The following is a 12,691-nucleotide window of genomic DNA, read 5'->3' as shown; positions in this document are numbered from 1 at the left end:
AAGTGTAAGCAAAGGCTTCTTTCATTGGTGCTCTGCACTGACATTGATGTTATACAAAATCCTTCACACTGTTTTAGCTGTCACAGAAACTTTGGTTGACACTGATAAACCCTTTGCCAATTCCGAAGCGATTGTCCATCAGGTTTTTAGAGCATGATTGTGCAAGTAGTGCACTGTCCATGGTGTCAATTCAGAAGCCATTATAACTCTTCAATCACTCATGATTACTGTTACAACAGTTTTGATTATCACTCGCACGCTATCCATCTTCATTAGGTCTCATAATTAGATTTTTTAAATTCCACTTCTAATTCTTGTACATGTGGAGCTATAAGTGACAAAACAGTGAAAGTTCTGGTGTCCACTGGTCATTTTACAACTACAACATTTTGTCAAACAACGCTACAATTTTAAACTATTTATTTAGGCAGTGTAGAGCAGCATGTTGAAAAACTGTTTGCATGGGACTGCTAGTTCATATGTTCTCTTTTTGGCTATGTTTCACTCACTACTTTATGCTTGTTCCATTGTCTGACAACAGAAGCAGTAGCGGTCGTGTTAAATACAGATCCTGTTACACAGCAAGCAGGGTGTAATTAACCAGAACATGTGGCCTGGATGGTGGTTCTTGGAAAAGGTCTGACTCACATACCAGAAGAAATGCCACAGAGCGCTAACCTGTAGTCTGCTAATGTGTCTCCTGTCCACATCAAACAACACAGCTGACAAACTACATCTGAAACGCAGACAGAGCAAATTCACATCTTTTAGCCTGCAGCAGTGCAAAGAAGACGCACACGTCTGAGCCCTTGACATCACTCCATTACACACTCATTATTTCCCAAAGAGTTTGTGATAAAACTTCAAAAAATACCTGCCACTGCTTTGTTGTGTAATTGTTCAGTCATTTGTTGATTTGGCTTGCATATGTGTGTGTGTGTGTTGTCCATCATTAGTAAATAATACATTCTTTTCCAGTCATCCACAGAGAAATGCTGGTATATCTTAACTAACCCAGTGCTCCTCAGATGTTTCCACTCCAGGGATGTGGTTTAAAGATACAACTTGTTCTCTGAGGCCAGTACTACGCACTCTTCTTTTGATCGGACTTTATTTGATTGAAGTTTTACCATTGCCTTTCTTTATTTAGCAAGTCTGTGTCTGTGATGAAGCTGCTATTCTGCATTGGTTGAGTGTAGTTTTCTGATAATGTTCTCACTTTTGGTCCACCTGATAATGCCTTGGATACAGTTTTAGAGTAGCATCTTAACATTCATAAAATGTAATGTAGAATTTTTGGATTTTACTCACTCAAGGAAATGGAAGCATGATAATTCCTGCACAATCATTTTTCTGGACCCACAAAATGTGTTGGTTTGCAAGGTTGCATATCCCTGTTGATCACTGTCTGGCAGTCCAAACAGGCCAACAGTACAAACTGACAGAAAGAGCAGAGTAGAATTTGAAAGACTCTCATATAAACCCTGAGTGTTCCAAACATCTTTGATCAAGTTTGAACTTCTTGACATCAGTTGACTGGCAAGCAGATAAACATAGTCTGTTTTTTGACACAACATTGATCACTTTAAACAACCAAATTACTGGTTGAAAGTCATGACAGCTTAAGTTGTAAGTTGAGATGAGAAACTTTTATCACTGTGGTCAGTCAGATAACAGCATCGGCCGATTACCTGAACTGCAAATGTGACCAGGCTGAAAAACAGCCTTCACAATAACACTGTCAAATCCCCCTCTAAAAACAGACATGCACACACTCACACACAAGCAGAGTGATGGGTTTCCCAGAGAGAGGCTGGGAATGTAGAAACCGCAATACATAGTTTCCAGATCCTCATGCCTCAAGAGACAGTAGAAGTTGGCTGTGAGACAACTGCAAATACTTTCCACTTATTTACCTGAGACTTCAAAGGCAGAGAGCGAGATTTTGTAATCCTGGAGGATTGAAGGGTATTCATGATTGCTTAAAGGTTTCCAGATTTTTAAAAAAAAGGGAAGAAAGAAAGAGAAAACACAGAGAACCGGGAATGTTGCACAGTGTCACCTGCAACCACAGGCAGACACAAGAATGAAATCAACAGTTTGACTTTGTGTAAATCACAAATTTGTTAGGCAGACATATGCCTTTAGTGTAGAATATCAAATCGTTATTCCTCTTCCCTGTGCTTTCTCCCACTGTTCAACTAATAAAACCCCAACAAACCCTTTTTGACAGATCAGGACAGTTCAGTGTGGTTTATTGTTTTAACTAATTGCAGCTTAAGGTTTGGATTCTTTGTGATCAACTATGGGCACATGATTTTAGTGCAGCACATTGTATCTGTTCAGTAATGTTTGTTGCCTTTGTCATCTGCTTTTTACATTCTTTTAATTTCCCGTCAACTAAAGCCAATGTTGACACTAGAGCAAACATCCAAGTAGGGCATGTAGCTTATAGTAGTGTGGCACCAATTTACTGGCAAGGGGCAGCACTGTTATGCATAGTGGTAGTGAAGCCATTCAGTAGAATGTTCAGCAGGAAAATATTTGACAAAAGAAGTCATTGTTCTGTTTGTGTTGTTTGTCTGTCTTCCATCTGCTATCCTACTATGCCCCATCCCTCTCATTCCTGTTCTCACTCCAACCGGTCGAGGCAGATGGCAGCCGTCCCTGAGTCTGGTTCTGTCAGAGGGTTTTCTTTTCCTTCCCGTTGAAGGGTTTGTTTGTTTTTTTGGTTCCTTTCCACTGACACTTGGTCATAGGGAATCCAAAGGGATTGTTGGCTTGTTTGGTCCTCTGCACCTTACTTTGTTAGGTGCTAGGAGATGGCATATGTTGTGAATTGGCGATATATAAATAAAATTGAATAAAATGGAAATATGGACCGCAAAATGTTTTACTCAAAATACACATAAGGTGACACATAACAAGGTCACAGCAAATTGACAACACAGACAAAATACTCAAATAATCTCATTGTGTTAGTAAAAAAAATAAAAACACTTAACACACACACACACACACACACACACTCGACACTCGGCCTTTCTGTGTTGTCTGGCTGTGATAATAAAATTCCAACTACTGTCCTCTAGACTGATCATTTGTGTTACGACATGCCATTGCAATCTGTCCTGGGCACAAGGTACAAATTGGTTTGCAGGAAAACCCCAGTGCTTAAGGCTGCCGCTGTCGTTGGGTGACCCTTGTTTCTATGGCCCTGTGCAAGCGCGCCATGGAGCAGTTGCCATAGCATGTGGGTGCTGTCCATACGAACTATGAGGCCTGTCAATAACTGGGCCTTAAGTATCATGGCCTCGATGCTAGGTAGAAAAAGCATTATATAAGTGCAGACCATTTGCCATTTTTCTGTGTCTTTTGTGATTCCAGCCTACCTGACATATTTTGCTACACCTCTTATCAAGCTTTGTACTCCAGCATTCCATGTGCCCAGCCTTCAGCTCTCCCTTGGTCACTCCATGCCATTCTGAAGCCATCCGTCTCTGAACCAGCCAGCCCTCAGCCTGCATCACTTGCTTAGTGACTGTTGTTCTAATAAATCACACTTTTAACCACGTTCCTGTCAGAGTCTGGACCTGGGTCCAGACTCAAAACCAAAACCTCACAGAAAATAATAAATAATAATCCAATTAGTATTTCTATCTTAATACCTATATTGGCATTCAATGGACATAATAAAATAAACATGAAAAATTCAATTGCCATTTCATTTTTAAACACTCTTGACTACTACACTCTTTTGGTGTCAAAATCAATATTAAAACACAGCTTTGTGATGAGAAGGTTTGCTTAACTTTTTCTATAGTGGGACACATGCAGATGCAGTAATGGAAACTGCATCCTGAGTCTTTTGCATTTACATTTAGATGTCACCATGCTATTTTTGTGTCACAATGGAAATGGAAATACCAATCTGTCATTCCTTTCATCATAGCATGTCTTTAGGTAGAATTTCACATCACCGTGAAAAGAAATGTAGATTTCCCCTCAATTTGTTCAGAGGAAGAGAAAACATGGCACAGCAGAGGCTACATAGTTTTAAATGAAACCATTCAATTGTTGTGCTTCACACTAGTTGCTTTGTTCATGTACTCAGTGAAATCAGTTGGTGTAAATCTAGATCTGAGTGAATGTTACACTTCTAGTTTGGCTATCTGTTGTCTCCAAGGTGTCGCAACGTGGTTAGTGCTGGCTTATTAACTTTTATGACGGGTCTGTTATGTCTGCGCAGCAAGCCAGCAGTTTAGTGTTAGATGTCTGTGTTGCACTGGGAAACAGGCTATCAACATCCACAATAGGAAGTCTAACATGAAAATGCATTTTCTTTGTGTGTGTTGACAGCTGTGTGGCTGTATAGAGTTGACAAGTGAGATTAGGGGAACAAAGTGGAGGTTCAAGCTGCGAAGAGGACTGTACGAAGACGAGATGAAATTATTTTCTGTCATTCAGGCAGTTTCATGTGGATAGACATTGATCAAAAAATAATTGAACACTAGTTTATCACACATAATTAACACAGTGTGCTAAGATTGTGTCAGCTGTGTGGAGATGAGCTTTTCTTTAGAGTTATAGGAGTCATTGGAAACTCAAAACTGCCATGACATATATGGTCTTTACAAATGTATGCAAAGTTCCATTCACAACTGTCTCTCATTCATTATTCTATTTTAGTCTTTTTTTCTTTTTACTAAAGTTAAATAATCTCTAAATCCTTATGTCTATAATATCATTTTTATCTACCAAGAACAAAGTATGGGGAAGAATAAAGACTAAAGGGTTAAGCTACCATAGGATCACAACTAAATCACCAAATTCTCATATATAACAGAAAGTGTCATGTCTGTCAAGTTTCTGTTTTGTGTGCACATTTTATGCCTCCTCTTTCCTGTTTTATTTTGAAGTCACTAACCGGTTGTCTCTGTCTGAGCTTTGCTTCCTGCACCTGTCTCGTCACACCTGCTCCCTGATGGCTTTCCCTCACCTGTTTTCCATCTCCCCTCATTACCTCGTGTATATTATCTTGTGTGTCTCACAGTCTCGTTGCCAGTTCGTCACACTTCACAGTCTTCGTCCCAGCGTTTTCTAAATCATAGTCTGTTTGCTCACGACCTCGTTTCTGTTTTTTGGACCTTGCCTTTTTGCCTGCCGATTTCTTGGATACCTCTGCCTGATTGACTGAACTCCTGTGTACCGAACCCTGCCTGTTGTTAAACCTGTCTTTTGTCTGAACCCATTCTGTGTCGCACATTTGTGTCCACCTGTTCTGCAATCAGTGAGTTCAAGACAGAAAGAACTATAAATATTGTCCAGGTGCTCGGGACAAAATATGTCATCTTAGCACGATTTGGGATCTCAACAGGGAGACAACATGGAGATACTTGTGCCATGCATCAGTGGATGCTTTGACAGTGTACTCTGTCCTCTTTTCTAAATATGATCTCTTCTGGCTCCAAAAAATCAGAGCAATCAAACTCCTAGCTTCTGGTTTCTCAGTCAAGAAACCAGCGGATGATGTCACTGCAGCCATGTCCATTTTTCTTATACAGTCTATGGTCCAACACAGAGCCATGCTCTATGACAAGGGTGTCCAATCCTGGTCCTCGAGGGCCACAGTCCAGCATGTTTTAGATGTGTCCCTCTTCCAACACACCTGATTCAAATGATCAGGATCGTTATCAGGCTTCTGCAGAGCTTGATGATGAGCTGATCATTTGAATCAGGAGGTGTGTTGGAAGAGGGACACATCTAGAACATGCAGGACTGTGGCCCTCAAGGACCAGGATTGGACACCCCTGGTCTATAGTGTTCAATAAATCCTTCAACAGTGATTTTAGTCTATAATCAGACATACAGGGAGCCAGTCTTCACCTGAAGGCACTTGGAAATATTGTTAACTGGAGCTGCTCAAATTTTTACATGATTTTACATGAAATCATTGATGTTTATTTTTGTTTAATTTGGTCATTAAGTGTAAAATCTATTGTCTTATTCATTTGTTCTTATACAAACACAGTGGTCATCTGGAATCTCTTCTTGCAAATTATTTTTAGATCATTCCTGCATTTCCACTAAACTACCAGTACAGCTTACAACTTTACACATTCTTTACCACAGGTGGCCAGCCAGCTGCTTCATAATTCAGCTTCATTCAACTTTCTAAAATTAACTTCACTTCAGCAGCTTTATTTTCTTAAAAAACAACAACAATAACAAAAAACAACTTCAACATAACATAAGCAGCTTCATTGGTTGTTGATAACATTACTAGTAGTCTCTTTCTGTAAACATGAACAAATCAGCACAGACTGATCTGATTTTGATTATTGAACTGGAATTCTCACCACTGCTGTCCTCCTGCCTCGTGCTGCTGAACTGTGTATCCAAACTGGGTTTCTTGAGAACCAGAGAAGACTTTAAAGTTCTTCATGTCAAAGTTGAAACAGAGCTGAAGATCTGAAACACAGAGGATTTGCTGTTATTCATTTTATTTTGCAAGGAAATGTTGAAAATCTTCTCGTGCACAGTTAACCCTGTCTCCCAAAAAGTATGTTCCTATAGGGCTGCTACCTGGTCAGTCAAAATTGTTAGTAAGGTGTTTCTGCCTAAAACCAAAGGCCTCCCTACTGTAGTTCTAAGCCACAGACCTGGAAAGGTAGCCATCTACTGAAGACGTCTAAGCTATGGCAGCATTTTAAACTTTTGAAGAAGTTAAAAAGATTTAAAAGCAAACTCTGTGAGCAAGAATGACCACATCATTCAACAGCATGGTAAAGTACTTGAGAACAGGTGTACTACACAGAGATAAGAGATGTCACTTAATTCATGGTTGGCAGTGCTGGTAATTAATAGTAACGTGTGTTTCAATGCATAAGCACTGAACCACACTTATTACTGTTCTTACAGATTCTTCCAAAGTGGTCTTCTGCCGTGTAACTCGTCCCACAGCTTTGAGAAAACCCATACAAAATATGTATCGAAACATGCGGCTTGATTAGGAATAGTGCGCCATGACTTTTGGTAGCAATTCGTCATACAGTTTTTTCGAAATTCGTAAAAACAACTGCAATAAAACTAGAGATGTCCGATATTGGCTTTTTTGCCAATATCCGATATGCCGATATTGCCCAACTCTCAATTTCCGACACCGATATATGTGGGCTATTTAACGAGTTAGTCTAAATACAAATTTAGAAAATGACAAATTTACCTAATGAATTATATATACATAAACAATATTAATATATAATATATAAATAAGAGCGGTAGTGCAAAACAGTGGCATATATTTACCAGAACGGACATTTGAGTAGCCTACCTACATACTGTTCATGTTATGTGCCAGGAAGATGACTTTATCTACATTTTCGGGCAAGAGTGAACTCCTGGTTTTGGTCCAGCCAGCTGGATTTGTTTTGATATCTTTTACTATTTTTAATCAGTGATGGTTTAAGTGTTAAGAAGTTTGGAAAAATCCTGAATTTTCCTTCAGTGAGAGAAGGTAATGCCACGTGTGATATCACCAACTCTAAAATCTGACGAGAACATTTTTATGAAAAAAGTCTAGTTAACCTTGTCCCTTTCCCTTTTCTTGCACTGACTGTACACTTTTTTTTGGGGTTTTTTTACCGTTGACTTTCCCCACTGTGGGATCAATAAAGTTATCTTTATCTTCTCACAATTTCTATTCTACATGAACAATTTCTACATACAAATGTGGGCTTTTTTTTTCTTTTACCCAGTGTGACTCTCATTACCGTAGAACCTGTGGTTTTTTCATACATCACCTCAGAGCGATGGCGACCTGTCCAGGGTGCACCCTGCATTTACACTAAGTCAGCTGTGACTGGTACAACCAAAGCTCTCATTAACTCCTGTTGCCGTTACTAATGATATTAACAAATCCTTGATCCCTGTTCTAGCATCACCTTTGAAGTGTGTTGGGTTGAACCTAAAATAAGAGTCTCTCCCTAGTAACCATGTTTTGGTGATCTGTAGCTGCTGGATGTTTTATTTTTCATTTTTTCTTTAGCTAGTAACAAGACTCTTACAAGACTAACAAATTACCTTATGCAGGCATTCCAAATTAAAAGCCCCTCGTTAGCTTTAAAAAACTTAACAGGATGCATTGAGGTACGCTATACCATCCAAATAGATGTTCTGAAACGTTAGGAAAGGCTTACCAGGGACTCTGAAATACGCTGACCTTTCAAAAATAAACCCTGCTTATTGCTTCCCACTTTGTTAGACTGTCAAAATAAAACTTCCCTGATGTCAAAGGAGCTTACCAGACAGTTCTTCTGTCTGTCTCTTTCTTACACACATATGTACAAACCATCTGCATGTTTGGGTTCACTTTCATTTTAAACTGTTTCATATGTTTGTTTGTTACAGTGTGTTGTTGTTGTTGTTGTTGTTGTTCTCTCTCTCCTCTGTGCTTCCCTCTAGTGCTGTGCTTGTTTTTCTTTCCCAGCAGGTAATTGAGCACAGCTGTCTCCACCTTGCTTATCACATAGTGTAGAGAGAGAAGGCATCAGTGGTGCCAGCAGGCCATCTGGCTGTGTTCAGACTGTCTGTGTGCTGTCATTCTTAAGAGCCAAACTTGTTTGTACCGTACTCCCATTTAGGGAGAGAATGTTTTTTTTTATTTTGTACGTTTGTTTGCTAAGTTTGCAGGTCATTGTTCATTGCTTATGGGGAACATCAGATTTTTGGGGGTCAAGATCCAAGTCTTGTACCCTTTTTTTTTTTTTTCATGACAGTAATTAGTATTTCCAGCCATTTTCCTAAGGCAATTCCAATACAGACCATCACTGCCATTGCTAAAGCTCTGATCAAGTTTTCCACCACCTTTGGCCTCCCAAAGACTCTGCAGTCCCTTGGCATAGTGTATAGTGCTTATCATCCAGAGCTGGAAGGTACACCAGAATAGTGGCATCAGATGTCTATGCTCAGTATCAGTTACAGCTTGGCAACCAAGTGTTAGTTCTGCTGCCCATGCCTGGTTCTGCCCTTAATGCTTCTTTTCTCAGATCCTTATGTAATAGAGAGTAAAGTGTTGATTACTGATTACCTCATGTCCACACAAGAGAACCGATTGAAGTCACAGTTGTGTCATATTTACATGTTCAAGTCCTGCTATTGAAAAGACGCTGCCCAGGAGGAGCAGGGAAATACTTTGAAGACTGCTGATGTGACATCTGCCATCTTGGTTTGTAAAGGATCTCGGATGATGGCTTTCAGAAAGTCATTAGGGAAGTTTGAAAAGTTGCAGTGACAGTTCCTGACTCGTTGCTGCTGTATTTATTTAGAGTTAACTGTGACTTGTAGGATGTACAGTGTAGTGTGAGACTCACTTTCAAAGTCCAACAAAGGCCTTTCACCAGGAAACTGCCCGTACGACTATTACTTTTAGACTTAAGTTTCATTTTCACTTTCTGTTTGTTTGGATGAGAAAGAGCAACAGCTGGAAAGATGTGCAATAAATGCTAAATACATTTTTGTTTGAAACACATTTGTGTTTTGTCACAAACAGTCGTAATCAAAATACCTCAAAATATAATTGAGACTGGAGGTCAGTGGCATCGGAGTGTAATTTTTGGGAGACAGGACTCACCCACTATAACCTGTCCACACAAATTGTCAATGATTTCTCCCACAACATGTGCAGGAAAAATACCAAAAATCAAATACAGCGACAACACAGATTAGGTCACTTCTTGGAAAATTATTATTCCATTATCACTGTTTGACGTGTTCACCTACACATGGAACCCATTGCTAAATGGAACAGCAAAACGTAAACTACACTTTATGACTAGAAGATCTCTTGAAATAAAAGGTCTCCTGGCCTGCCAGAAGGGAAGCAGATTCCATTTCTCCTTCACTTTCCCAAAGAAAAGAAGCAAAATATTGAATTTAGATGTAGGTGCAGAAGAAGAGGAATCAATGTGTCTTTTATGTCATGTCCGTCAAGTCTCTGTCCATATTGTATGTCTCGTCTTTCCTGTTTTATTTTGAAATCACTTCACCGGATGTTTCTGTTCAAGTTTTACTTCCTGCACCTGTCCTGTCACACCTGTTCCCTGATTACCTCCCCGCACCTGTTTCCCATCTACCCTCATTACCACGTGTATATTACCTTGTGTGTCTCACTGTCTCATCGACAGTTTGTTGCGCTTCACAGTCCTCGTACCAGCGTTTACCAAGTCAAGTCACAGTCTGTTTGATCACGACCTTGTTTCTGTTTTTTAGACTTTGCCTTTTCCTGCCGATTACCGGATACTTTTGCCTGTGTGACTGACTACCTGTGTACCGAACCCTGCTTTAAAATTAAACCTGCCTTTTTGCCCGAACCCGTTCTGAGTCAAGCATTTGTGTCCACCAATTCTGTTAAGTGAGTTCATGACATCTTATGGAACGGTCAATAATTAACATAACCACCGCAATCTGTGGCATCTGTTAACAATATATTTGCTCCACTCTTTAATATTAATTCAATCTAAATATTCTTAATATATGCTATTGCAATTGCATTTACTCAAATGACTGTAGCTGAATAAACAGGCTGCTTGACACTTAGTCAGATGTGTGAGGTATGAGTATGGTCTGATTCGTGATCCTTTGGGACCAGTCATCAATCACTTCTCCAGGTTTGCTTTGACATTTACATTATGTTTATCAATGTCATTATCAACAAGACACTACAACAAGCGTCATATGTGAACAGTACTGGAAGTCCATGTGCAGTTAACGCTTACCCTCAAAAGATATATAGAATCACAAAGTAAGAGTGAAAGTCTCTGAATTGCATAAATAAAATATTTGAGCAGTGGCATTTCTACACAGGGGCCTACAGTGGCCTATAGTCCAAATGTCGCTGGCCCATGTGCTGACTGAGTAATACACTAATCACTTTATAACGATGACATGCACTAGCGCCGAAACTAATGTGGCTCTATGGTCTATACGATGAATCAGAGTGACGCACCCAAACTGTAGCTCCGCTTTGCTCTCGGTCCTGATGTATTTTGTGCAGTGAAAGAGCAACCAGCCAATAAATACAGCTGTAACAGATAACTGTAAGAGTCTTTAAGAGAAGACCAAAGACCCAGCTCTCCACTGAACACCATTGCACTTGACAGACTGCAAACAATACCTGTCAGGACTAAGGTCTTATCACACTTCAACTTGTTTTATGGCACTTATCCAGGCTGCTTTCTACTGACCAACAACATCCTTGCTTGTGTTATATCTACTCTCAGATGTACGTCACCTTGGATACAAGCATCTTCTAAAGGTTTGTAGATGAGAAGGCCAAAAAGACACTGTTGAACCACTTGAGTATGACAGGTGAGAGTGTGACTGACTGGTAAAGTGCTTAGAAGAGTTGCAGTTGCTGATCAAATAGTTTTTTCTTCTGCTACATTGTTGCGTTAAACTGTGGACATAAAGTATAAAAGTTGTTGTCCCATGACAATTTAGCATTGGCTATGGTTCGCATTTACTGCATTCATCAACAGCTTCAGTGGGCTGCAAGGTCGAAAGTTGGTTAGCACTGTTGCCTCGCAGCTAGAAAGTCGCCGGTTCACATCCCGGTGGGGGCACCAGGATCTTTCTGTGTGGAGTTTGCATGTTCTCCCCGTGCAGTGTGGGTTCTCTCTGGGTTCTCCAGCTTCCTTCCACACAGTCCAAAAACATGTTGAGATTCTAAATTGTCCATAGGTGTGAATGTGAGTGTGCTTGGTTGTCTGTCTCTAAGTGTGGCCCTGTGATAGATTGGTGACCTGTCCAGGGTGTCTCTTGCCTTCACCCTGAGTCAGCTGGGATAGACTCCAGCCCCCCTTGACCCTAGTGAGGATTAAGCAGTGTGTAGATAATGGATGGATGAATGGTTTTTGTGACAGGTGGTCAGCAGCGAGCTGAGCCTCACCTTGGATTGCGCAATCCCTCGCTACCTGCCATGCAGTGACAGCGTGCTGCTGTCTGGATGTCGTCAATAACATGATTCCAACACATTTAATATATGAACTAATTTTCCATAGCTCAGCAGATGTATATAATAATGAACAGTGTTTTTAGTTACCAACTGTATGTGTGTAATGTGTTTTGTGTGCTGAGTGATCATAAACGGCTGAGAAGAGGTTCTAGGTGAGGCAGGCACTTCTCTTGCCTCATGGCAGGGGGCGCTCTGATCCCAGACATGCTTCTTGTGACTCTGTGGCTGCAGAGTAAGTGACAGCAAGATAGACTAGGTATGATATACAGTTAGCAAGTCAAGTGCAGCGAAGGATGATAAGGAGACTTTTACAAAAAAGTAACGGATATTTTTGTCCAGAAGGAGCGGAGCATGGACTTCGTTTAAAGGTAAAGGTAAGACTGTAAAAATGTTTTTTTTTTGTGTTTTTTTTTAAAAAATGGAATGTACGTTTTGTGAGCTACAGCTTGTATGTGTAAAGAATGCAGATATGAAACACAACCTGTAAAACTGCTGCCAATCAAATGGCAAATAATATTTGTAAATCTGATTGTGATGAAGTCAGTGCCTCACCAGCCATGAACCTCACCGCACGTCACTGCAGGTGGTCTACTAAATTTATTAAGCAGTTTAAAGTTTAAAGTTACAGTAATTCCATTAAAAGCACACACTGACACTAATGGTCTAACTAACTTGTCC

The 12,691-nt window shown here is 40.1% G+C and overlaps 1 protein-coding gene across 1 annotated transcript in view; it reads right to left on the bottom strand.

Annotated features, from left to right (window-relative positions):
* The window catches only part of LOC103361671 (integrin alpha-11-like), a 73,007-nt gene that overhangs the window by 53,537 nt on the left and 6,779 nt on the right, over nt 1-12,691 (bottom strand). Inside the window, exon 2 of the mRNA XM_008287815.1 lies at nt 6,360-6,471. Coding sequence (XP_008286037.1) covers nt 6,360-6,471 — 112 coding nt within the window. The remainder of the gene's footprint in view (nt 1-6,359; nt 6,472-12,691) is intronic.

Source organism: Stegastes partitus, unplaced genomic scaffold (assembly GCF_000690725.1).
Source record: "Stegastes partitus isolate 25-593 unplaced genomic scaffold, Stegastes_partitus-1.0.2 Scaffold522, whole genome shotgun sequence".
In the NCBI taxonomy this organism is placed as follows: domain Eukaryota; kingdom Metazoa; phylum Chordata; class Actinopteri; family Pomacentridae; genus Stegastes; species Stegastes partitus.
Note: the sequence above shows the minus strand (reverse complement) of the source record. Positions and strands in the feature narration are given on the sequence as shown.